Source organism: Quercus lobata, chromosome 10 (genome assembly GCF_001633185.2).
Source record: "Quercus lobata isolate SW786 chromosome 10, ValleyOak3.0 Primary Assembly, whole genome shotgun sequence".
Taxonomy (NCBI): Eukaryota; Viridiplantae; Streptophyta; class Magnoliopsida; order Fagales; family Fagaceae; genus Quercus; species Quercus lobata.
Window position 1 is genome coordinate 23581814 of NC_044913.1, and position 26267 is coordinate 23608080.

A 26267-nucleotide genomic window follows, 5' to 3' on the forward strand; every position below is an offset into this window, starting at 1 on the left:
AGCTTAAAAACATGAAATCATTGTCCAAGTTAGTGGTTAAAAACCACGTTAGTACTTTAAATTTAAAAAATTTAAAGTACTTTAAAAAATAGATTAAATTTAAAGTACTTTAAAAAATAGAAGAGTCTCTGCGCATGCTCAAAGGCTAGTATACCAAATCAAATTTAAAGTACTTTAAATTTTCTGAGCCCGAGTTAGTGGTTTTGGGTTTCACCTTCTTCGGCTTGTGTCTCTCTCAATGTTTCTCTCTCTTCTTTCTATCAGATTCAACACTTTAAAGTTCAGAGAATTGATTTTGGTATTTTACTATTTTAAGTTTAACATGCGTTTCCGTGGGAAATTATTGTGTACTCTTGGAATACCATAAATGCATACTCCTTCCTCTCACATGAATGATGTGTTCCACTAATTAAATTTATGATAGGGCCCACCATTTATGTGAGAGGGGAGAGTACGCATTTATAGTACTCCAGGAGTACCTAATAATTTTCCGTTTTCCATTAGTAAATTAACAGCACACCAACTAATGTATTAATTTGACACAGGTGTAAAGTTTAAGGAGTAAATTAACTGAAATAAAAGTTAAGGGGGTGTAATGGCCACTACATTAAAGTTCAAGGGGTGTGTGAGCATTTTTCCCTATTTTTTTTTTAAATAATACTATTTTAGGTTAATACGATTTGGTAGTGTGTTCCTCTTTTAGCTTTTGTTTGATTTGTTTTTTTTTTTTTTTTGGACATAATACTTAGTTATTTGGAAGTGAGATTTTGAATTTATATCCAAATACAATGTTGATTATTTATTTGAATGTGTCTATCAACTATTAAAATTAAACCGCCCAAGATGAATATGTATAGACAATATTTTTATTTTTATTTTTCTTTGATTTATTATTTAGCTATAACATCAAAATTAAAGTATATGAATATGTAAAGTTAAAACTATTTAAGATGAATTTTTAAAGCCAATATATTTATATATTTAATATTGTCAAAAAATTAAAAGTAAAAAATAAATAATTAAAATAACGATGATGTGGCCAATGATATAATGGATGAGAAGGCTCAACAGGAGCGTAGCAACAAAAATGCAATATGAAGATCTAGTAAAACTGTAAAAGGCAATTAAATCTTCATAAATAAAAGTGTATGTAGTCAAAAAAGAGAAAAAAAAAAGATCATGTTCTCTTTATGTTGTTATATAGATTATTTTCTTTCATTTTGATAGGTGAAGTTTTCAATTTTAGACATTGTTGAGGACCAAAATTTCACAAGAAAGCCCATTCCATGAAAAGTAAGAAAAGACCATGAGTCTTAACAAAAGAAAGCCCAATTCATGAAGTTAAGAAAGACCATGATGGCCCAAAGTCCCACAAAGAAGGAAAAAGAAAGAAATAATAATAATAAAAAAAGAAGAAGAGGACCTAGACTTAGTCAGGCCAGAGGACATGCTGCAAGGATCTCGATCAGGTTAGAGGATATGCAGCAAGATGAACATCAAGGCCCTAGGACCTTGATGTGTCCTTTTGAAGCCTTAAGAAGAGGACCTTGGCTGACATATGGGAAAGCCAAGGTGTATGTTCAAATTTCTAGCAAAAAAAGCCATTAAAAATCCAACAAAATAGGTATTTTCTTTGTAATCCATGGTCCAAGCCCGTGGGATCTTGAGTGGATAATAAGGGAGAAATGGTTTGGTTAGTAGGGGAGTGATTTTTGGTAAAAGGAGGATCCTGAAGGTTTCCCTTAGTTCATATATTTGCTTGGAATGCATGAACTAGTGGAAAACTCAGTTCCCCCATGTGTATGACACCTCCCCACAATTTCTTCTCAATTGTCATTTTCAACTAAAGTTATCATCAAGTATATTGAGCAGCCCACCCACTCCTTTGACTTTTCAAGAAGGAATCTTTCATTTATAGCTAAAACCAAATGCCCCATTTTGAGTTATAATTGCCTAATTAAGCTAAATCTCTGCCCAATGTACTTTTTCAGGTTCCAGAGGACATGGTTTTACCCAGCAAACCAGGGACGTTCTCGCTCAGGGTACTAGACCATGTCCACTATAAAAGGAACACTAAGGTATAGCAGAAAGAAGGGAGGGGGGGGGTGGAAGGGGATTTAGAGGGAGGAAAAGAGGGAGAGTTTAGAGGTTCAAAAGATATATTCTTAGATGTTTTAGAGCCTAGTAAGGGAAGGAAAAGAAAAAAAAGGGACAAAACAAGAGAGAGCCAAGAAGTAGGAATTCGTCTCATATCCTTGAAATTATTCAAAATATCACTTAGCCTCCAAAGAAACATATGCTAAAACATGCACGCATTAGATATCACTCTTTCTCACAAAATTCTTCTCACCTAATTATCTTGGAAGGCAATGCCCAAGCAAAGCTACGTGGACTTGAGTTTCAAATTCCACAAGTTTTGTGCAAAAGCACTAAGTTTGTGAGAACTGGGGCCAGGATCCTCATGGCTAACTCAATCTCATGAAATTTATTTACATATATGTATATGTATTAAAATGTATATTCTAATTTAAGAAACTAACAATTATTTGAAGATATGTGTATTGTATAGTGTGTTCTTATGCAAGACCTATAAGGGTAAAGGGAAAAGATAAAACTTCATTGCATAATAAGCATGGAAAAAGATTGTATAGTTCAGAGAATCAGCATTTTGGGTTCCATGGATTACAGGCCTAGTACATCCGGGGTACCACAATAATACGTCTGGGGTATCACAACATCACGCTCGGGGTACCAAGTGAAGGAACTCTTTTAAATGTTTACACAATAAAAGATAAGCCTCAAATACTCTATTTCAATCTTCTTCTCATTGTGAATACTGTGAATAATTATTTTACTTATTTCATAAGAGTAAATGGTCATTTTATGACATTAAAACACTTATAATGATATTTTATTACTTAGGAGGAATCACATTTTTGCTTTGAGGAGTTTTATGTGACTTGTGTACAACTTGGTTTATAATCAGCCCCATTTAGCTGTGGTGAACCAAGCCAAGTCCACCAAACAACAAGTAAAGGGCCCAGGATCCTTGTTTCTACTTGGGTTTGGGTATTGTTCAAAAAAAAGAACCCACATAGACATAAAGTCTACTTTTTTCCTACAAATTATTTTAAATATTAAATTTATAATATGGTATAGTCTCTTTGGAATGTTTAAGAAATATGTAGTTTCAATTTCATATATCTATATTAGTAAACAAAACTCAATCAATAGTTTGAAACTACTCCTACGATAAGAAAAATTATAAATATAATAATCTCTTTTTAAGAGAATGAAAATTTTGAATAACATATTTGAAACTCAAACAGTTTAGTTGTACAAGAAAAACAAATTAGGAAAATATAACGGACGATAACATAATTTATCAAAATATGGACTGCCTAAAAAATGAATAATATCAATCAAATAAATCCAAATAATAAAATGATGATATATTTTTTGAGATAGATAAATAAAAAAAATAATTTTAGAAATTGTTTAAGTTTTTGGAAGAACAAATTATTTTCCACAAAATTTAGAGAACAAATTATATATTATATCATAACTAAAATATAATTATCCATTCCCATGCATGCGTGGGTCTGCAACTAGTATACATATAAAAATATAATATTATATATGGTTAAATTGAGTTCTCATGTTCACGAGTTTATTCATGAATACATTATTATGTTTGAGTTTAGTTCGTTTAATAAGTCTAAATTTGGGCTTGAGCTTGCTTTGTTTACTAAACAAATGAACATAAACAATTTTTTTCCCAAGTCGAGCTTGAGTTGTTTATAAACCGTTTGGTTCATTTATAGCTCTAGACTTGCATGTTATGCCTATAGATAAATGCATCATTTATAACATATATATAATCTGTCTTTCTTTATTTTAATTTTTGTCAAAAGTGACCTGAAAACAATTCATCAAAATGTCTTATCAAAAAAAAATTCATGGAAACGACTCCATATAACGTCAACTTTTATCTGCTCGCCACAGAATTTAAAGTTAAAAAAGAGTTTGTAAAGGACTTTATTAGGCTGCGATGAATAATTGGAATTGAGTCCCCTTGTAGCTAAAGCTCAATCAGTTTCATTCGTTGCGCTTTCATCCGCTGTAGCTTGATCATTTTGTTCTTGTTCACATGACTTGTATAGAGGGCAATCCTGGTCCAGTGTCAAAGGTTAGTCAAAAGTTAAAACCCAAATTTTTTTAGTAAAAGCTGCAAGGAGGCTATAAAAAAATCTCACCCCAGGAAAAAGTGTTCCAATGAAACGGCATGGTGCACCAGTTGGAGTAAAGATCAATGTCTGAGAAGGCAGGTCGATTCTTACACACTGAAATCCATAAAAATGCAGTCAAGTTCAACAATAGTAGAGCTTGTGAGCAGACTATAAAAATGTTGACATGTTATTATTGACAACTATTGGTATTGAGCATGCTCTAGAGGTAAGTTCTTGATACCCATGATTTGGAACTAGAATCAGTAACTGATAGATAGCAGTATTGATGTAGAGACATATAGTGTGCCACTGCCACCATTTATGTGGCCATAATGGAATTGGCAAAACTGATGAGCTTTTGGAATGTGGCTTTGCATGACTTTTTGCACTGAAACAAACTACAACATTCAAGTTTGTTCTGTAATCAGGCCTTAGTAGTTCCTATTCAAGTTTGGGGAATGATGAACATTTTTTTTTGAGTGAATTAATGTAGTGATGCAGGGCAAGGCCATTAGATGATTTTATTTTTATGTGTAGGTCCTATTGGAGAATGGTCCAGGAAACTTAAGTTTTGATCGATTAAATTTAAATTTCTTCACATGGTGTCTCCACATGCATATTGCAAGTGCCTAGTAGAAGCCTCCCATCATAACACATGGTGGCTTTTTTGTTTTTTCTCCCTCAAAACCAACCCTAATCTTAGCAACCCTGTTTCATTAGAAAGCCTAATATCCCAGTTTTTAAGTTTTTTACATATTTTACTATGACCACTCTTCTCTATTTGTATGCTATGATAGATTATATCATATTATCCTAAACTTAATACTATGGATGGATTTTTCATAGAGTAATGATTATCACACACTTAAAACATGATTTCAGTTAAAATTGTAAAGTGTTTTCAAAACACAATTTCACAATACCCATACAAGTTATTGTGTGTGCTTATTTATGTATTCATAGATGTATCGTGTATAGAGGTTGGGCCTTAGTGCAATGGCAAGTGTTTTACACCAAAAGTGACACGTCTTAGGTACTACAGTTTATTTTTATCATGTATGAAATGATAGTGTATGTCTCTAGTTTCTGCTCAACTCCAGCATTATTTGCTGTGCTCAATCTGCACTGTTCTTAATAATCTAAGTTCCTTTCATAAAAAAATTAAAAAATATGAGTTCCGATGTGTATCCATACCCTAATCATTAATTTCCAATGTGAAAGGACTTGCCAATGGAAACTAGCATAAACTCCATAGGATGAAAATGGTGAGTTGAACAAGAAAAAAAAGAAAAAAAACCACAAAAAGATATATAAATGTCTATGATAAATGTTTTCGGTTGTTGAGGACTTACAAGCTCCTTTTTTCTAAATTGTTCATATACTCGGTGATCATTGGATGCTTCAAAGATCATGTAATCCGCATGGCCATCATATGGTCTGCTACAGGACATAATTGTTTGATCAGATTATTAGTAAATCTTAGGAAGGTCAACAATAAATATGTTAGTATATTAATTGATAAATGGACAGTTTGTCACTATAATTACGTTTTATTGATCAACCGTTGGGGGATTTCACGAACAATCTGCAGTGTCTGTGGCCAATCAGCAGTAAGCCTGGAAGAAACAGAACAAAATTCTTTCAAAACATGAGTGAAGATAGTACAGTTTCCACCTAAATGGAGTAGGGTTAGGTAGTCAAATACAGGTTATTCGACAACACTGGTTGCAAAACTATCAATAAAAAACCTGTCACAGTAGCACACCTTTTCTAAATTGTTCAGTTGCCTAAAGAGTACAACTATTTTTCTCCTGAACAATGTTCTGTAGATGCAATTATATTTGCACTAATTGAGATTTGAGAGAGAGAGAGAGAAGATGTCAGGGTTTAAATTCTCCCAATGAAATCTGAAAATTTCTTTTTGTTACTTTATCTGCACCTAATATTGAGATTTTATTTTTTTACTATGAGATGGAAGTCTAAAAGGAAATGATTTCGGCCATTAAAAATTAAAAATGATTGTTTATGTTTATCCAGACTGATTGCACCTGTATAGTATGCTATGTTAGTAAATGCAATGGAACTAAACAGAAAATAGCCCAGGAAACACCATGGAAGAAATAATTTCAGGAGCACAGTTTGTTGAAATGGGCCATGTGTATGACTTGAATTGCCAAGCCCAAGTCAACGTAAATAGAATCCTAGTTGTAAAAGGAATGCTCCAGCCGACCTTAACATATACATATATATATTGTATTCAAGTGCAGCCGTGAGAACACATATAGAAAAATTCCAATTAACCTAGTGAGCAAGCCGTATGAGAGAAAATAGAGAAAAGAGGGGCAGTCAGTTTCTATTCTTATTTTTTCTGAGAGAGTGCTAGGGTGTAATTGGGATTTGGGTTTCTTGAGAGTGTTCTTGTGCACTATTGTATTTTCCCTGATAATAGTGAAATCCCTGCAACTCCGTGGACGTAGGCAAATTGCCGAACCACGTAAATATTGTCTTGTGCGTGTAATTATTTTCTTTGACGTGTGTTTTCTCTATTTGTTTTGTTTCTCACAGGTTAGGAATTTTTGGTTAAATTCCCTACAACTGGTATCAGAGCCTAGGGTTAGGTTTGAGTGAGAGCAATGGCAGAGGAAGCAGGAAAGGCGTCTGGAATAGAAAAGTTCGATGGCACAGACTTTGGATTTTGGAGGATGCAAATTGAGGATTACCTTTATGGGAGGAAGTTGCATCTACCGCTTCTAGGGGAAAAAACCTGAGGCTATGAAGGCTGAGGAATGAGCTCTTTTTGACAGACAGGTATTGGGAGTTATCAGGTTAACTCTATCTAGGTCTATTGCACACAATGTTGTAAAAGAGAAGACCACAGCAGATCTGATGAAGGCTTTGTCTGGTATGTATGAAAAGCCGTCAGCAAACAATAAGGTGCACTTGATGAAGAAACTATTCAATCTGAAGATGGCAGAGAATGCATCAGTAGCACAACATCTGAATGAATTTAATACTATCACAAATCAATTGTCGTCTGTAGAAATTGATTTTGATGATGAGATTCGTGCTCTGATCGTCTTGGCTTCTTTGCCAAACAGTTGGGAGGCAATGAGGATGGCAGTAAGCAATTCTACAGGAAAGGAAAAACTCAAGTACAATGATATACGAGATTTAATTCTGGCTGAGGAGATTCGCAGAAGAGATGCAGGTGAATCCTCAGGATCTGGTTCTGCCCTAAACCTTGAGACAAGAGGCAGAGGTAATAACAAAAATTCAAATCGGGGCAGATCAAAATCCAGAAATTCTAATCGGAACAGAAGTAAATCAAGATCAGGCCAACAAGTACAATGCTGGAATTGTGGAAAAACAGGTCACTTTAGGAATCAATGCAAAAGTCCTAAGAAGAAGAATGAAGATGATTCTGCTAATGCTGTAACAGAAGAGGTACATGATGCATTACTTCTTGCAGTAGACAGTCCACTTGATGATTGGGTCTTGGATTCAGGAGCTTCGTTTCATACCACTCCACACCGAGAAATCATACAGAATTATGTTGCAGGTGATTTTGGTAAGGTGTATTTGGCTGATGGTTCAGCCTTGGATGTTATGGGTATGGGAGATGTTCGAATATTGTTGCCCAATGGGTCTGTTTGGTTACTGGAGAAGATTCGACATATTCCTGACTTGAGGAGGAATCTGATTTCTGTTGGACAACTTGATGATGAAGGACATGCAATGCTATTTGTTGGTGGTACTTGGAAGGTTACAAAGGGAGCTAGGGTATTGGCTCGTGGAAAGAAGACTAGTACTCTGTACATGACCTCAAGTCCAAGAGACACAATTGCAGTTACTGATGCAAGTACTGATACAAGCCTATGACACCGCAGACTTGGTCATATGAGTGAGAAAGGGATGAAGATGCTGCTGTCAAAAGGAAAACTACCAGAATTGAAGTCCATTGATTTTGACATGTGTGAAAGTTGCATCTTAGGAAAGCAGAAAAATGTGAGCTTCTTGAAAACTGGCAGGACACCGAAAGCTGAAAAATTGGAGTTAGTACACACTGATTTGTGGGGGCCTTCTCCGGTTGCATCCCTTGGAGGTTCAAGATACTACATCACTTTTATTGATGACTCAAGCAGAAAGGTATGAGTTTATTTTCTGAAAAATAAATCTGATGTATTTGAAACCTTTAAGAAGTGGAAGGCCATGGTTGAGACAGAAACAGGTTTGAAAGTAAAATGTTTGAGGTCAGATAATGGAGGAGAGTACATAGATGGAGGGTTCAGTGAGTATTGTGCTGCACAGGGAATTAGGATGGAAAAGACCATTCCTGGGACACCACAGCAGAATGGTGTGGCTGAGCGCATGAACAAAACTCTCAATGAGCGTGCTAGGAGTATGAGGTTGCATGCTGGACTACCAAAAACTTTTTGGCCTGATGCTATTAGCACTGCAGCTTACCTGATAAACCGAGGACCTTCAGTTCCCATGGAGTTCAGACTTCCTGAGGAGGTTTGGAGCGGTAAAGAGGTAAAGTTTTCACACTTAAAAGTTTTTGGTTGTGTTTCTTATGTTCATATTGATTCTGATGCTCGTAGTAAACTTGATGCAAAGTCTAAAATATGTTTTTTCATTGGCTATGGTGATGAGAAATTTGGCTATAGGTTTTGGGATGAACAAAACAGGAAAATCATCAGAAGTAGAAATGTGATATTTAATGAACATGTTATGTACAAGGACATGTCAACTGTAGTGTCAGATGTTACAGGGATAGATCAAAAGAAATCTGAATTTGTCAACTTAGATGAATTGACTGAAGGTACTGTCCAGAAAAGGGGTGAAGAAGATAAGGAGAATGTTAATTCACAAGTAGATCTGAGTACACCTGTAGCTGAAGTCCGCAGATCTTCTAGAAACATTAGACCTCCACAGCGTTATTCACCCACTTTAAATTATCTCCTGTTGACTGATGGTGGTGAGCCAGAGTGTTATGATGAAGCCTTGCAAGATGAAAATTCAAGCAAGTGGGAGTTAGCCATGAAGGATGAGATGGATTCCTTGTTAGGGAATCAAACATGGGAACTGACTGAATTGCCAGTAGGAAAGAAGGCTTTGCACAACAAGTGGGTATACAGAATAAAGAATGAGCATGATGGTAGCAAACGTTACAAGGCTAGATTAGTTGTTAAAGGGTTCCAGCAGAAGGAAGGCATTGACTACACAGAGATATTTTCTCCAGTTGTGAAGATGTCAACAATCAGACTAGTACTGAGAATGGTGGCTGCAGAAAACTTACATCTTGAGCAGTTAGATGTGAAGACAGCATTCCTTCATGGTGACTTGGAGGAAGACCTTTACATGATTCAGCCAGAAGGATTCATTGCTAAAGGACAAGAGAATTTAGTTTGCAAACTGAGAAAGAGCTTGTATGGCCTAAAACAAGCTCCTAGGCAATGGTACAAGAAATTTGACAGTTTTATGCATAGAATTGGGTTCAAGAGATGTGAAGCTGATCACTGTTGCTATGTTAAGTTTTTTGACAATTCTTACATCATATTACTGTTGTATGTGGATGATATGCTTATTGCAGGGTCTAGCATTGAGGAGATTAATAATCTGAAGAAGCAATTGTCCAAACAGTTTGCAATGAAGGATTTGGGAGCTGCAAAGCAAATCCTTGGTATGAGAATCATTAGAGACAAGGCTAATGGTACATTGAAACTTTCACAGTCAGAGTATGTGAAGAAAGTTCTTAGCAGGTTCAACATGAATGAAGCTAAACCAGTGAGCACACCCTTGGGTAGTCATTTCAAACTAAGCAAAGAACAATCACCGAAGACAGAAGAAGAAAGGGACCACATGAGCAAGGTGCCCTATGCCTCAGCTATTGGCAGCTTGATGTATGCTATGGTGTGTACAAGGCTAGACATTGCACATGCAGTAGGAGTTGAAGATAAGCTGGTAATGCTTGAGAAGATTTGTGGATCTAAGAACCCGGCAGACATGTTGACTAAGGGTGTCACTATTGAGAAGTTGAAGCTGTGCGTAGCTTCAATTGGTCTTCTAGCTTGAGGACAGGAGGATGAGTTGCAGGGATGAGGGACTATGTTATGGAGGATTGTGGTTAATGTTTGCAGCTTGTGAGCCCTTAAGGGCTAAGGTGGAGCTGATGGAGGAGTTTGCTAGTGTAGCTTGATCAATTCAAGCCAAGGTGGAGATTTGTTGAAATGGGCCATGTGTATGACTTGAATTGCCAAGCCCAAGTCAACGTAAATAGAATCCTAGTTGTAAAAGGAATGCTCCAGCCGACCTTAACATATACATATATATATTGTATTCAAGTGCAGCCGTGAGAACACATATAGAAAAATTCCAATTAACCTAGTGAGCAAGCCGTATGAGAGAAAATAGAGAAAAGAGAGGCAGTCAATTTCTATTCTTATTTTTTCTGTGAGAGAGTGCTAGGGTGTAATTGGGATTTGGGTTTCTTGAGAGTGTTCTTGTGCACTATTGTATTTTCCCTGATAATAGTGAAATCCCTGCAACTCCGTGGACGTAGGCAAATTGCCGAACCACGTAAATATTGTCTTGTGCGTGTGATTATTTTCTTTGACGTGTGTTTTCTCTATTTGTTTTGTTTCTCACAGGTTAGGAATTTTTGGTTAAATTCCCTACACAGTTTACCAAGAACTGCATTACCGTCATGTAATTTCATGGTTGAGTAATGGATTAACCGTAGAGGGACCACTAGCATTACATACGGAAAGAAATATATGCTTAGACAGGAGGAAGCAGATAGTTCAATGAATGATACTTGTTAGAAAATTCATAAATGAAGAAATAATTGCTTGCAAACTTACGTCTCTGGTGCTGACTTCTTTCGGTATGCCTGTTATATAAAGAAGAGGTTCAGATATACTGGTTCTTATGATATTTTGTGCTTTTCAGAAAGTAACATCAGATGAATGATAATGCAAGAGAGAAGTGACAAATTTTTCTTTATAATCATGTGAAAAATTGTATAATCTTCTATGTCCAACCTAATATATCACTTGCTTTTGGAAACATACCTTTAGTCTACTAACAATAATAACTTTGTCTTTCTTCTTTGCAGATATGTTTCCCTGCACGAGCAACAAAATTTAGACGTACATCAATTTGTCTTGTCACATATGTTATACTGAAAACCTCTGAGATAATGATAATTTCTAGCTTAAGATGAATATCCTATCAAAAAACATACTTGATCCTTGCTATGTATAAAATTTGAAAATGAGACTATCAAGGATGAGAATGATGACCTAAAAGGCTGTTTGGGAACAACCTGAAGTGGACTAGCCCAGGTTCACATTTGGAAAACTGTACTCGGGTAAAATGACGAATGTTAAATTCAACTTGACCAGATTAAAGTGCTCAATATACCACACAACAAAGAAAAAAAAAAAGGACGTGAGTTGCCTAGGCCATTCAATTTTCAACCTCTCCCAAAGTTACTACACATCCATAATGATGTCAATAATGAAATTCTGGTTTACTAAAACAAAAACAATCTGAGTTGCAAGGGTAATTTCTTTCTTATAAAAAAAAAAAAAAAAGTTACCTCCCATGCCATCACATAGTTGTGTTCCAGATCAATGGCAGTGGAAATTTCTGTTCCCCCACTTATATGTTGAGACCTTTCTACAATAGAAACTGATCTTCCTCTGTGGGATGATACACCTAATTGACCTCTTTGTCTCTTTTTAGACTGCAAACGATTATTGCCTATGGTTCTTCGAAGGCTGGCTAAAGGCTGCATAGTCCTCAAGTTCCCAGATAGCTTAGAAGTATTGGAAGTAAATGAACTGGCCGAAGTTTGTGTCGTTTGTAAAGTCCCTGACAATGCCTCTGATTTAGCCATTGGTGGCAACATGGAAAAATGAGGGCTGTGTATCCCAGCATATGTGGTTTGAAGAATTTCAGGCTGTGAAATTCCAGATATAAAAGAAGAAGACATAAATGAGCTATCAGTTGTGCTTTGCAAACTTTCTGAAGTCCCTGCTAATGCCTGTGATGTAACTCCCTGTGGTTCATTGCTTTTAGAGGGACCTTGTTCTTTAGTACTCATACTTCCAAGTTCAGCAGGCTTGGAATTATTCAAGTTTCCAGAAGCACTAGTAATTGAACACAAATGTTTACTTGTGCTTTCCGTACTTTGTGTGGCTCTCAATAATGATCTCCAGTCAAATACTGATGTGTCATCATGAGGAGTCTCTTTGACAGTAGACATTATTGAATGACCTCCGGAATTTTCTCCAGCATCAGCTGCAGATGTCATAATTTCGGGTGGAGTACCGCCACAAACAGATGTTGGATTTGTAGTACTTGTGTTTTGTGACAAAGTGAATTTTTCAGGGCTGAGTGCCCCCATTATTTCCTCCTCTGTGATCTCCTCTTTAAAGCTATAGGAGAGGGATGAAGTTTGGCCACTTATTGGGATGCTAGTGGAAAAATCACGTGGCGGAACACACCAGTCTTGTGAAACAGCAGGCTGCAATCCCAGGAGAGCAAAAGAGGGGAAAACAAGAAACAAGTTAGGAGCGTCTATATGTTAAGAGATAGAAAGTACATATTACATATTCCTCCATGGAAAGCCAACAACAATATGAATAATATAGATGCTAGTCATACCACTGTTGATGTTTCAGTTGGAATGTTTCCTGCAGGACTATTATTCTGGTCCTGGGGGAGTCCTACAAATAGGTTCAGGATGATAGTTACGTTTTTATCTGGAATTGTAAATTCATAACCTGTGTTTCAGAAAATAAATAATTATAAGACATAATTAAAAATTTTTTTTGAAAAAATAAAATCCCAATGAATAGAAAGTTATCTTATATAAAGATGAGAGGGGAGGGGAGTATGTTGTGCTAGAAAATGCCAGCATATCAGAGAATCAAGTGAAGGCAACAGAGATAGTATGATTTTTTTTAGCTTTGATCAAGTATTTCTTATGAATGGTTGGTTGCAGTAGACATCAGCCCTTGGATATAAACGTGGATGAAATGCTTTTAAGTGTTGCTCATTTGTAAGAAATGCTGGGCAAAAGGAAAGACATTCTTAAAATTAGTGTAAACGAAACTATGAAGAGAGACTATTGGAATGAGTGAAAAGATGGAAGCTTAGGATAAGAAATGAAAGAGATTGCACCAATCAATACAAGATATTTCAAAGTTGACCAAGATGGCAAGATGGTATCATGTTCAGCACTACAAGGGCAATAAAGAGAGAGCCAAAACAGCTTTCAATGAGAGATGAGGCACTGAACGAAAGAAATGAACCATTATTTGGTTGAGAACCGCTTTTCATTTTCAATTCCAAGTCATTAAGAACATAATGATATTCTTGAAAAGTAGAGAGGACAATTAATTAGTATTAGCAAACTGGGAATGAATAAAGGGTGAAAACAAAAACTGAAAAGAATCACCTTCAAACTTTCTTTGGACTTGCATCTTTAACAAATAGTAGTTAACCTTATTTAAGGCTAATTATATCTACTCAGTGCATTGCTGTTCATCATACACTATGATTTTGACAGAAGTTGATTTGGTGTTACCATCTGAGCAAGCCTAGTGATATCTGATATGAATACATTCTTCTATATAACTTTGCATCATAATGATGCTCCAATGTTAAAGCTAATCTCCACCCAGTAATCACAGTTTAACCAACTTGAGCTGAAAAGTCAAGTTTGACAGCTTCTGCCTTTTCAAATATGACATGTTCTTTTGCCTTTTTTCCCCTTCCCCTCACCCCAAAAAATAAAAAACCCAGTGTTTGACATAGATAATGCTATTTTATTCTGAAGGGCAGAAATATGAAAGCAGAATTTAAGAAAGAATGCACTACAAAACCTGAACGGGCAAGTTGAAAGTTTGAATTCATGGGTACTGAATTGGTTCTCACTGCAACTGCACTATTAATTGATGATGTACTCATCGTTTCACAATGATAAAGTGCAGCATGAGCCTCCAAGAATTTCTCCGACAATAGAACGAGAAACTGAGGATGTTTAGCATTATATAACGAAGGATCTGTTCCATTGTGGCTGTCATTTCCCTACATTTCCAGAGTTTTGAAGTCAGTAGCTTTCCCTATATGCAATTAAAAAGTATTCTGTTTGATGAAAGGGAGGCACCAAAAAGGTTTGCAGAAAAGAAACAGGTGGCATCAAGACTTCTATGAAGAATGCATCATGTATCTGAATTTAAGTGTTTGCAACTAAAATGCTACAAGAGAAAGTTTAGAATTATATGATTATGAGAGAATTGTATGGTCCGCAGTTTTCCATGATTCTTTATTTGATTAAATCTTGATTCCAGTGATACCTTTTAGATCCATAATTATAATCCAGGCATTGTGATTAGGGGATAGTGGAAGCACATTCATACAAACAATAGAATAACATATCCAAACAAACTAAAGATATATTTAACATGGTTTGGTAACTCCAAGCCTATGTCCACAGACAGCCCCAACCAAAATCCACCATCAATGATACTAGTCATAAGTTATAACCACAATCAACCAACCCTCATAAAAAAATTAACACTCTCACAAACATCACTTACAAACCTCACAACCATAAACTAAACCAAATCTCATTACAGCCAAAACAAACTCTTAATACCAATTGACAAACTCACAAACGAAACACTCCCAATCCCCAAAGAAACAAACCCAATCCCAATCCAATGGTGTTCTCAAACTCACAAAATAGACAATCTTTCAACTCACATGTGAAAGGTATCTATCAACTCCAAAAGAAGTACCTAACTATTCTTCGAAGAAATCCAACCTATGTCCTTCTAAGAGTCTTCTCTTTCCCACCCTTTGCAACACTATCTATATATAAGACTTTCACACCTATTTCATGGTGGATTTAGTGGTCGAGGAATACCAAATAATTTATTTGATAAGGAATAGTTTCTTCCACTCCAAGAATACCCAAATGAAGCCAACATAGGAATTTGAGGCAATTTCTAACATGTTTCATCACTCAAATTTCTGCTTCATTCTTTTATTTGTTCTCTACTCTATACCCTAAAATCTTCAAGATATTTGATGACTGCTTGGCTGTCAAGAGCCATTTCTATGTTGTGATGTGATAAAAAGGTTGTGTCATTGTATCTACACATATGTGCATGTATGTATACATACGCAGGTATGTGTGTATGTATGTATGTGATAGGTGTGTATACAGATGCAATATGATATACAGTACATTTTGACTTCATGAGTTCAAAGAATATGCAAATTGCCGATAGGTTTTCTAACTCTAATAAAGAAAAAAACAAATCAAATAACAGGTTAATTCATATTAAAGTAAAAAAGGAAAAGGTCCAAATGCAGCAATTTGAGTGAGTATGGAATAACTATATGCAGGCGGTGTCAAGAGTTTGGAAGGCCAGAAGCAATCAAAATGCAGAGCAATAGAAATAGTTATTGAGAGCAAAGACAAGTGTCATGTGTACCGCATTGTATATTTCTCTAAGTTTTGGAAACTTCTTTGGGGATATTACTGATAGAGACACGAAGCACTGCATGCAAAAGAAACTTTTGCTCAATCAATTATTTTAGCATAGTCAATAGTCAAGTGGAATAGAAGCATAATTAGCCCCCAAAAAAATAATAAAGGTAGAAATTTGTTCAATGCCACCTGAATGAACATTTCAGCAACTGTCTTAGCATCAGTCATGCTCAAGTATGTTTCTACACCACAAAACCCATCACTGATCTTTGGCAGCTCTAGTTGAGAAGGAATGGGATAGGGGTTACTAGCAGCAACAAGAATGCAATGCCTCTCTCCAAGAAAATATTGTGCAGCTTCTATTCCATTTGCAGGCTTTGGAATCATCTGATTAATGCATAATGTAAATATTTGGCTGTTGCATTTTACATTTAGAAGGATAGCAGTAAGAAGCAGAAGATACATTTAAACATGCATACCACAAGTGCATCAGCAAGCCCTTCCGCAATGGCAGCATTGTCTTGACCACAACCTTCAAAGTCAAAAGCTAACAGCCATTCTATAAATTTATCCATATCTCTACTCCAGCCACTACGTCGTACCTTCAAACCTGCCCAAAATCAAGGGTCAATCTTCATAATTCTCATGCCAGCTGTAGTAAGAAGATGCTACTCCAAAGTTCAGAATATTTTTGGGATTGGCTAGCTTGTGTTAGCTCTCTTGATATCAGTTATGTCCCCCTCTATTCATGCACCCTTTCTCCTATTTTAAATTTTGATTATCTGAAACAAACTATTTTTGAAGTATCTCTTCCTTGCATAGATCATAATTTCGATGCTGTCTTTCCTTGCACCAAGAAAGGGAAAAAAAAGGCTATACTTGCAATTAAATTTAGACATGGATAATCAACATCTGCATCACTTAAAGAATATGTACTATCTTGGTATGAACCAGCATGTCCTTAATTGATTATAAGAGCATCACCACTTCACCCTTGTAAAGTTTATATTTCTATGAACTAGCTAAGTTTAAAATATGATGATTCCTTTTGATGGAAAAATTAATAGTACATGCAAAAGAACAAAAATGCAACCTCATCATTTCTGCCAAAACTTTTAGTAAATTGAAATTTAACAAAATGGAAATTGATAAGACAAGCTTATCTAACAACATGATATATGCATTAAGTTTAATCTATTTTAAGAAGCTAACCACTGAGATCATTTTTAGTTTCTGTGTTCAGTAGCCACTGAAATCATTTAACAACATGTAAACGTTCATAATAGCTCATCTAACAACATGAAAATATTCTGTGATCATTTTTAGTTTCTGAGTGGTCGTGCGTGCACACACTAATGCCAATCTGAAATAGCAACTCATTACAAAATAAGTCATGGGCATACCAAGTGATCTTAAAACCATTTAAAGGGAGTGAAAGAATTAGTTTGTGTTTGCACTAAAAATAAATTCTTCAGCACCATTTAATTTCGCCTAATGAATTTGATCAAACGCATACCTTTACCATCATGAGCCTTATACATAACCACTCCAAGCTCAACTATTTGACCAGAGTGCTCCTGCACGCAATCATGATAATAATAATAAGAACAACAACAACAACAATAACTTGTATCCAGCTCTGATCTGGACCTTTAATGTAGGTACAGATGATAACAACACATCAGAGGCACATACTTAAATGATGTGTTTTTTTGGTCATGCAAACATAAAAGATCAAAACCAAAAATATCCAACAAATATGATGGGTATCGCCATTCCAGCTTGTAATTCTCCACATTAAATTTAGTTAGTGCATGATAAAGAGTGTTTCTCATTTGACTAAAGAGAAAAGGATTCTTTGGTCTTACATAGTATACTTGGCTGTGTTTATTAGAAGTTTGGACAAACATTTGATATCATTTAGAATTTATGTTGAGATTTAGAGTGAAAGTTTGAAGAAAGAGAGAGAGAGAGAGAGAAAGTAGAAGTACATAAGGAATTAATTTGGTTCAGCTATATTCACAATAGAAAGCAATAAGCGAGTGCATATTTATTGTCTTTAATTGTGTATTACAATGAGCCTGTTAAGGATATATATTAGTAGACTAGACCCTAAACTAACTACAAACTAATATGCTTTACTTGCATTACAAGTAAATTTACTACAAGTACAAGTAGAATTAAGAGTATTTAACCTCCACTACAAGTATGTCCTAGTACATTGAATCTAGACTAGTTAAATCTGACTTGGGCCTAGGTCTTGATATCTTTATAAGGAGAATGTGTCATTGAAGCTCATTAACAATGGTTATATATAACATTGGTCGATCAAACCCACTAACTTAAGCCTTACAAGATATAAGTACTCGATCAACTATCACAGCCCACATTCACAACCCCACGTGGTATTAGTATGAGAAACCTCACTTTTTATGGGACCGTGAATTCCCTCCTTAAAATGTGAGCATCTTAATTCCCATGATAGTGAAAAGTGTTTTTATTTTTTTATTTTTTTATTATACTCCAAATTTATTACTTTTTGACTAACTAATATATATATATATATATATATATATATTATTACTCTTTTCCAATCAAGTGTCTCCCCTCTATCTATCCACTCTCTATATATTTGGATCCCCTATACCGAGAAACTTTGATTTTTATTTCTTATTTGTAACTGTTTTCGTGTTCAAAAAAATAAATCGTTTTAATTGATAATGCGTGATGAAAAATAAGAATGTGAAATAAATTTTGGGTCTTTTATGTGTCATTAATTTGGAAATGTAGATTATCATTTTAGGAGATTTGGCTTATTCATAGCTCATATTATTTTTCTAATTATTTATTTGTAAGTCACATATAGGAGTACCTTTGACATTGTGTTTATAAAACTAAGAATATATATATATATATTTGCTGAATAAAAACTAAGAATATTTTGGGAAGACTAAATATTTCCTATAAGATTTAAAAATAAACCAAATATCGGGCATCTCGTATTCTAGAGAATCTTATTATAATTCTAACTAAACTAAATGTAAGTATAATTACATTCTTGAATATCTAGATTCATAAACATCACACTCCAAAAAAACCTAAATTCTAAGAAACATATTAAATTCTCGGAACCAACCTATACATTCAAGTATTGATAACAAAAATTAATCAGTGCTCTAATGTCAAAACTTTGTGAACCAACCTATGAATTCTTTATGATTGCAGACCTAATTTTTACTTATATCAAATGATACTTATTATGAATTTACGACGTTGTATCTACTTGAGTACTGTAGTACTTTCCAATAATCTGGTTGCATATTAATCCTAAAGGAAAGGATTAATCATTACTAGCAAATCAAGATTGATTAAGAATCTCAAAGAAATAGACTTTATATTGGAGTACACAACTTCTCCTGCTACAGCTCATAGCCACAAGAAGATCAGAAAAATTGAAACATACCTGCCCCCTTGACTGTCCACAGAAGTACCTGCATAAGTAATTGAAATTGATCTGAGTATAAAAAGAGTAATTGAAATGGAAATATGTTGAAAGATGTGAAATAATCAAGTAACTTAAACTAGAAACCATGTATGAACATTAATTTGAAGTAGCATGCAAGCATAATCTACTAGCAATCATGAATATGGCAAAATATGAATTATGTACAGTAACATGAGAATATGCCATGGCAAGCACCCTCCGCCTAAGTGATGTGCTGTGCATTCAAAGTCTAGGAATTAGATTATTTACTAATTACCTCCCAAATCTTACAAAAGTAGATATTTGTACATTAAGTATGAAATTTTAACATTATATAATTTATATTATATTATATTATATATATATAAAAGTAAAAATGATGCATCATGTGTTCAAGTTTGGGAATAAGACACTATTAGACTTCAAGGTATGCGTCATGTGTCCTATTCCTAACAAGGAATGGTTTTATAACGTTGAGGAGCTGGAAAGCGAATAAGTCTACATAAGTAATGATCAAATCAATGAGAATTTGGGGATATAATCAAGTTGAAATTGCACGATGAAACAGTTCTTTTTTTTTTACTGAAGTTTCTAAAGGTCCATTTGGATACAGGTGAAAACTGAAAACACTTATAGCAAAATAATTTTTAAATGTGTGAATAGTGCCGTGAGACCCATTTTTAATAAAAAAGTTACTGAAAAGTGAGATTTGTAGGTCTTATGAACAGTACACGGGACCCACTAGTGTGCACAAAATTGTCAAAAATCACCGCTCAACAGTGACAGTGCACTTATCCCCTAAAGCTGAAACGGGTGCAAAAAAAAAAAAAAAAATGCAAACACAAGTTCATCCGGATCCAAACGCTCACTAAGTATCAAAGTAGGAAAAGGAATTTCATCTCAATTGTTTTATTAAAATGTAAGGGTTTCAAGACTAGGCAAATGGAACTTGAAGGTAATATCGAGTGCATTGATAATGACGGCTATATGTGAAAGTAACTTTAAGTTATCAAATGGAGTACAAGTGTAGGTGCAGTAACCATAATTTTTTATAATATTGAAAAAGCTGCTACAGATACTACTAAACTTTGAGGCATGCGTTTGGGAGATGTCAATGATAATGCTTATTAAAAGGAATTATATAATACTTGCAAATTAGACCTTTGTGAGCATTGCATTTTTGGAAGAGAAATAGAGTCAAGTTTAGCCCAACAGTCATTAGACTAAGGGTATCACTACAAAAAAACTGAATCTATATCCGCATTTTTAAAATGCTGCTATATTTCTAAAAGGGTTCGGTTAATGCGTGTCCTTAGGGCACACATTAAGCTTTTTGTTTGTGAAAATACTTTCTCGAAAATTGAAAAAGTTGTCATTACTTTTTCAATTCTCGAGAAATTTTTTTTCAAAAATAGAAATTAATGTGTGTCCTAAGGGCACACATTAGTAAAATCATTTAGGACACACATTAGTAAAATCATTTCTAAAAACCACTGGTATAGATGCTATTCACGCTTTTAATGCCGTCGCTTTCTAGCCCTAGCCAGTAAGTGTAACAATAGCCCCGGGTGACCTACACCAATGATTTGAAAAACGCTATAGGTCCTGGCAGTTTTGTAACACTTATACCGGCTTTTTTAGAAACGATTGAAATATCATATATCAGCAGTTTGAAACCCTATACAGGCGCATCAGTCAGAGAAAAGTGCTATTTGGTTACCTTTATTGATGACTACACTCATCTTATTTAGGTTTAAACTATAAGGCTTTCTCAAATTAGAACAAGAAACTCTATTTTTCTTTTTCTTGCAGTAAGGAAAAGCTTCATAAAATGTTATTCTTGAACCTTTGTGTGTGAAAGGATGCACTTGGGTGTTGTTCAAGAAACTGTTTTCCTGAGTTTTACTTTGAATGACATGCACGTATCCATCTTTTATGACTCTCTTGTATGATAGCTTACTGAGATAATCCTAAATTTATTTTAAATTTTTATTCTTATTATTTCTTTTTTGGATTGAACTTTGTTTCTTTGCTAAAGAATTTGCTTTATCGATCAGAAAATATTTCCTGCCATTCCCATTCAATTCCTGCCAACAATTGAGGAAAAATAAGATGAGTTTTAAATTGGGCCAAGTTGTTTGGAGGCTACAAACAGCCGTGGTATAAAATATTAAAAATGTCCTGTATCATGGAAAGCTTTTCTAAGTTTATGACAAATGGTAGCATATATGAGAGGTAATATTAATAGTCAAGTGATAATGATATTCTTCATTTCTTTGTGGTGTCTCATATCTTGGCTTAAAACTCCCACTTTTATTCTCTTACTATCTACCTATCTTTAATTACAAAACAAGATTTCAAAATTTATTAAAAAATAAAAACAAACAAAAAAATGAGAGTGGGATTTCAAATTTAGTTCATTTCTTGAGGTAAATATATCATTCAATCATAAGACTCTTAACTGGAGTATAAGCTTTCAAATTTAACTTTTCCAATAAACTAGATAAACTAGGAAGTTAATCAAAGTTTGAAGCTAACTAAACCTTAAAATATAGGTTTACGACTTAAGTTTAAACTCGACTTAGACTTTCACAAGAGCAGGGGTTCTAGGTTGTCTTTCCCATATTTTTTTCAGCCTGTAAACAACCCATCTTTATATATATATATATATATATATATATATATTTCTTCACAAACCCTACCTTAAATCTCAACTTCCAAGGTTTGCATGGCCCAAAAAACCAATATCAACGACCTTCATATACCTAGAGAAAAGGGAATTAATTACAACTTATAGCTAATTTGCTTCCACTTCTTGGCCTTTCTTGCAATCTAAACTAACTTAGCTCCACTACTTCGTGCAATCTTACAACTAATTACCTTAACTCTCTTCTTGATTCTTTACCAGGATTATTACGTGATTACGAGAATTATACCTAGCTAATATATGTTTGGATGATCATTACAATATCCATCTACACCACTACTGCTAACATGTCCTCAGATCATGGTCACAACTCCCAAGGCTCAAAGAAAGCGAAGACTCCAAAACCCATCTCAGAAAAACTGAACTGAGTACTCATGCAGACTCAAATGAATTATCAAATGTACGGCAAAGATTATATATATCATCAAGAACCACATTATGAGAGCAACATAATATTATATCTAAGCTATAAACGCAGTTCAATAATACCGAAGAGAGAGAGAGAGAGAGAGAGAGAGAGTGGTGTTGTACCTGATGATCTTTTCAAGGTAGTCTGAGACAATGGTGCGCCAGTAGGGGCCCATGGCTGCAGTGCCATCCACCACAATGACTAGCCGCTTTGCTGCCATGGATTCTGATCTGCCAGCAAAAAGCTGGAGAATTGTGTGTCAGAGAGAGAGAGTTTAAGCTTTGTCTATTTGAAGTTATCTTACCTTTTGGGTAGCACTATCACTGTGTTCTACGGCTTTGGACGAAAATGGCATTTTGCTGTAATTCTGATTTCTGCATGATAATTAGGTATTAGTTATTTAGCCTTATATATATATATATATAGTGTGAACTACTATTGTTCCAAAACAATCAAATTTCTAAATAGTAATTATTTAACAATATAACAATGTTAATAAAGATATAAAGGTAAATTGACAAATTGAGAATTCTAAAACTGCATTTCAAATTCTAATCCCACTATTGCTAACAATCCCCCACACACATTAAAAAAAAGTCATTTATATTCTCAAAATAAAAGATTGAATAAAAATAGTTAAAATTGAAAGTAAAAAAAAGTTCAAATTCTATAAAATTGAAAAACACAAATTAGAATTTTAAAAAAAAAATATATATATATATATATATATAGTGAGAGAGAGAGAGAGAGAGAGAGAGAGAGATGAGAGGAGTTTTTATGATATTACCAAGCAACCAAGTTAAATTTTTATCTTTCTAAAAAAAGTTAATTTTTTATGGTAATTACTAATTATAGTGTAGTTTTTTTTTTTTTTTTTAACCTTTTGAATCTTTGATAATAGAGTAACAATTAAAGCAACAAATTTAAATTTTATGGTAATTATAGTGCAAAAAAAAAAAAAAAAAACATAATATTCTTTTTTTTTTCAAATAAAAATCATTTTAATTTATACATACCTAAGGAAAGAGTCATGCATCCACAAATTTCAAAGGAGATAAGTTTCATTTCATTTATAGTTTAAATAAAAAAACTTTGTAAAAATTGAAAATATATTATATGTTACTTAATAATAGTTTGAGAAGGTATAGACTGAACTATTACATTTATAAAAACCTCAAGGGAGAGTGTTATTTTAAAAAAACTTGGTGTTACAATGTATATTCGTTAGGTAATTGAAAGTAATTTTTATTTTTACCTTTACTGTCTACTATTATTATTCAATTTATTGTGATATTTTTTTTTTATCAAAAAATTGTAGCACAATACTAATTTCTAACTAAAATAAATTATATTTAGTTCTAATATCGTATTTCAAGGGGATTCACCAAAGAAGTGATTGATTCAAAGTTTAACCCCTCACAACTAATTTATTTTCCTCTATAATCAATATAATCAACAAGTACAAATGTTAAAATAGAATATTTAACGTACACTACTATTTGACAAGTTTAAACCTAGATAACCAAATAGTGGTAACCTTTAAGAGCATTTGTATATTTTATTTTAGCAACAATAGCTATGTAAATTTACACAGCTATTATAATTGTGTAAATGAATTTTTTGTGCATTCTTCGATGATGAAGAAAAAAAGTGGACTATGGTTGTGATGTATAAAAAGAGAGAAAGAGAGAAAGTGAGAACCAATTAAAAAAATTAAGAAAAATTGATGTTTTAATAAAATAGACAATATAATAAATAGTCTAATACTGGTGTTTTTAAGTAGTTATATACAAAAAAAATTTAAAATGTAAATTATTATATCCAAACAGACAGAAATTCTTGCATATGACGTGGATGATTAACATATATACCATAGTCATCTTTCCTAATTAATATCTTAGTTAAGACTAGAAATTGCAAAAGGAATCAGAAATATCTATGGCCTGTGCAGGTGTTTAAATATTGGAACGACAGAGGAGATAACCCATGAATGGCTAGTCATTAGGGTCCGTTTGGTTGGAGGAGTTGAAAAGTAGGAGGATAGAAAATGGGAAGAGGATGGAAGAGATTTAGTTTTCTCCTATTTGTGTTTGGTTAAAATGATGGAAAAGTGGAGAGATAGAAAACTTATTTGTTTGGTTGAGAAGAAAAATGAGGAGATGATAGAAAAGATTTAGGGGCTGTTTGGATTTTGGTGTTTCCATCACTCATCACTCAAAAATGGTGGGACCCATGGAGAGGCATCCTGTTTGGATTTGTTTTCAAGTTTTGTTTCCATCACTTAATTCTCAGATTTGAGTAATGAGTTAATAAAACAGAAAACAACTTTTGAGTGTTTTTAAGTTATGGAAACTAAATTATGATGACATTTTTGTAAATACACACATATGAGGGATCCATGGTCAAAGTCTTGTCACTTCCAAGTGCTACTTTTCACAACCTCACCAACGACTCATTCCACACCACAACTCCAAACCACACAAACACAAAACACATCCAACCTCATACCTCCTCATGCACACCCTTAGCCTAGCCACACCCACTAAGCCCCACCTTAGCCAACCCGCGCCGCCTCAAGCTTAGACCATTCTTCACAACGCCACCCAGAGCTTAAGCCCTTTTTTAATGTTTCAAGTCCCAAAAAACCCAGATTGAGCACTAAATAGAAACTAGCAAAACCCAGTAAAATTAAATTTAGAAATCTAAACATATCAAGTCAAACCCATTAGAAATCTAAACGTTGGAAGAGATCGGCTCCGTTGGGTCACGATGGATGAGATCGGCACCACTGCTGCACGTTGGAGGAGATCTTGTGGTGCTGGGTGACGGTGGAGATTAGCGCTACATGTCCAAACTTGGATTTGCTTCGTTGGGTTCATCGAGGGTTTTGGGAGAATAACAGGGCTAAAGGGGAAAAATAAATGAAATGGCTTTGGTGTTAATGTGTTACGCGGGTATGCTAACTGTGAACCTGACATGGTGCTCAAGTAGTGGGTTCTACAAAAAGTAAAATTTTTTGAGTTATCAGAAGTTGGAAACAAGTGCCAAACATGACACCTTAGGAAGTTGGGGTATTTTTAGTGATAAGTGATGAGTTATTGAGTGATGAGTGATGATATTTTAGTGATCAGTGATCAATGATGCATTTTTTTTCACCCAAACAACCCCTTAATTTTCTCCTAGTTGTGTTTGGTTGGGAGAATGGAAAAGTGGAGAGATAGAAAACTTATTTGTTTGGTTGAGAAGAAAAATGAAAGGATGAAAAAATAAAGTTGGTATAAATTTACAATTATGTTCCCATTAAAACAAAAAAGCAACACATTTTTTTAGCAAAAAAATTGTATATGTGCAAACAAAAAAGTAACACATTTTTTTAGCAAAAAATTTATGGATATGCAAGTGGAAGGAAAAAAAAAGGGGCATCTAGGCATGGACGGAACCCTGTGCACTTGCACAAGGGCATTTTTGTATCACCAGGTGCTTTTTTTTCTCCCCTCTAGTTTTCTCCCCATTTTGGGAAGAAAACTTTTTGGTGGGTCAAAAAAGAAAAAACCCGAGCCCCACTATCTCTTTTCCCTCCCTTCCTCCCAACCAAATACCCTCCAAAAAGTATTCACTCCTCATTTTCTTTTTCTTTTTAGATCGAAAAAGAAAAATTGTTACTTTTTTAGATCTAAAAAGGAAAATATAAATTAAAGAATACTTAATTATGTAACAAATTTAACTCATCATTAATTGACTTTTAGTTCTTCTCAAAATTTTTTTTTTACTTTTAATCATTTTTTAGTTAAGCAAATATGCCAAACAGCAAACATATCTAAAAATCAAAAAGGAAGAAAAAAAGAGGGAGAACATATTCATTCATTTAATAAGATTTTTTAGTAGAAGAGTTAGAATTACTTTGTATTCTAAAAATGATCTAACTT

The 26267-nt window shown here is 34.2% G+C and overlaps 2 protein-coding genes across 2 annotated transcripts; both read right to left on the reverse strand.

Annotated features, from left to right (window-relative positions):
* Positions 1-3953: 3953 nt before the first annotated feature.
* On the reverse strand, positions 3954-11898 carry LOC115963156 (mediator of RNA polymerase II transcription subunit 25-like). The gene is made up of 7 exons (XM_031082055.1): positions 11833-11898; positions 11303-11356; positions 11093-11121; positions 5777-5845; positions 5582-5669; positions 4257-4343; positions 3954-4172 (listed from the first exon to the last, which is right to left on the reverse strand). Exons 1-7 carry the CDS (start codon positions 11842-11844, stop codon positions 4089-4091), a joined length of 423 nt encoding a protein of 140 aa, XP_030937915.1. The 5' UTR covers positions 11845-11898; the 3' UTR covers positions 3954-4088.
* LOC115964531 (mediator of RNA polymerase II transcription subunit 25-like) lies at positions 11844-22561 on the reverse strand. Its single transcript, XM_031083827.1, has 10 exons — positions 22464-22561; positions 19205-19232; positions 17258-17318; positions 16221-16351; positions 15931-16128; positions 15746-15811; positions 14126-14330; positions 12903-13021; positions 11926-12762; positions 11844-11882 (listed from the first exon to the last, which is right to left on the reverse strand). The coding sequence occupies exons 1-10, from the start codon at positions 22559-22561 to the stop codon at positions 11844-11846; spliced, it is 1782 nt and encodes a 593-aa protein (XP_030939687.1).
* Positions 22562-26267: the final 3706 nt, after the last annotated feature.

What these genes read in the sequence shown, in the direction of transcription:
- LOC115964531 (XM_031083827.1), bottom strand. Translation starts at nt 22,561, where the DNA reads ATGGCAGCAAAGCGGCTAGTCATTGTGGTGGATGGCACTGCAGCCATG. An exon ending in GGCTTGCTGATGCACTTGTG is followed by an intron (nt 16,129 to 16,220) that starts GTATGCATGTTT and finishes TGCATTAATCAG; the next exon opens with ATGATTCCAAAGCCTGCAAA. An exon ending in TTGCTGAAATGTTCATTCAG is followed by an intron (nt 15,812 to 15,930) that starts GTGGCATTGAAC and finishes TTTTGCATGCAG; the next exon opens with TGCTTCGTGTCTCTATCAGT.
- LOC115963156 (XM_031082055.1), bottom strand. An exon ending in AAGAAGTCAGCACCAGAGAC is followed by an intron (nt 5,846 to 11,092) that starts GTAAGTTTGCAA and finishes TGTTTCTTCCAG; the next exon opens with GCTTACTGCTGATTGGCCAC. An exon ending in CAACGGTTGATCAATAAAAC is followed by an intron (nt 5,670 to 5,776) that starts GTAATTATAGTG and finishes TATGTCCTGTAG; the next exon opens with CAGACCATATGATGGCCATG.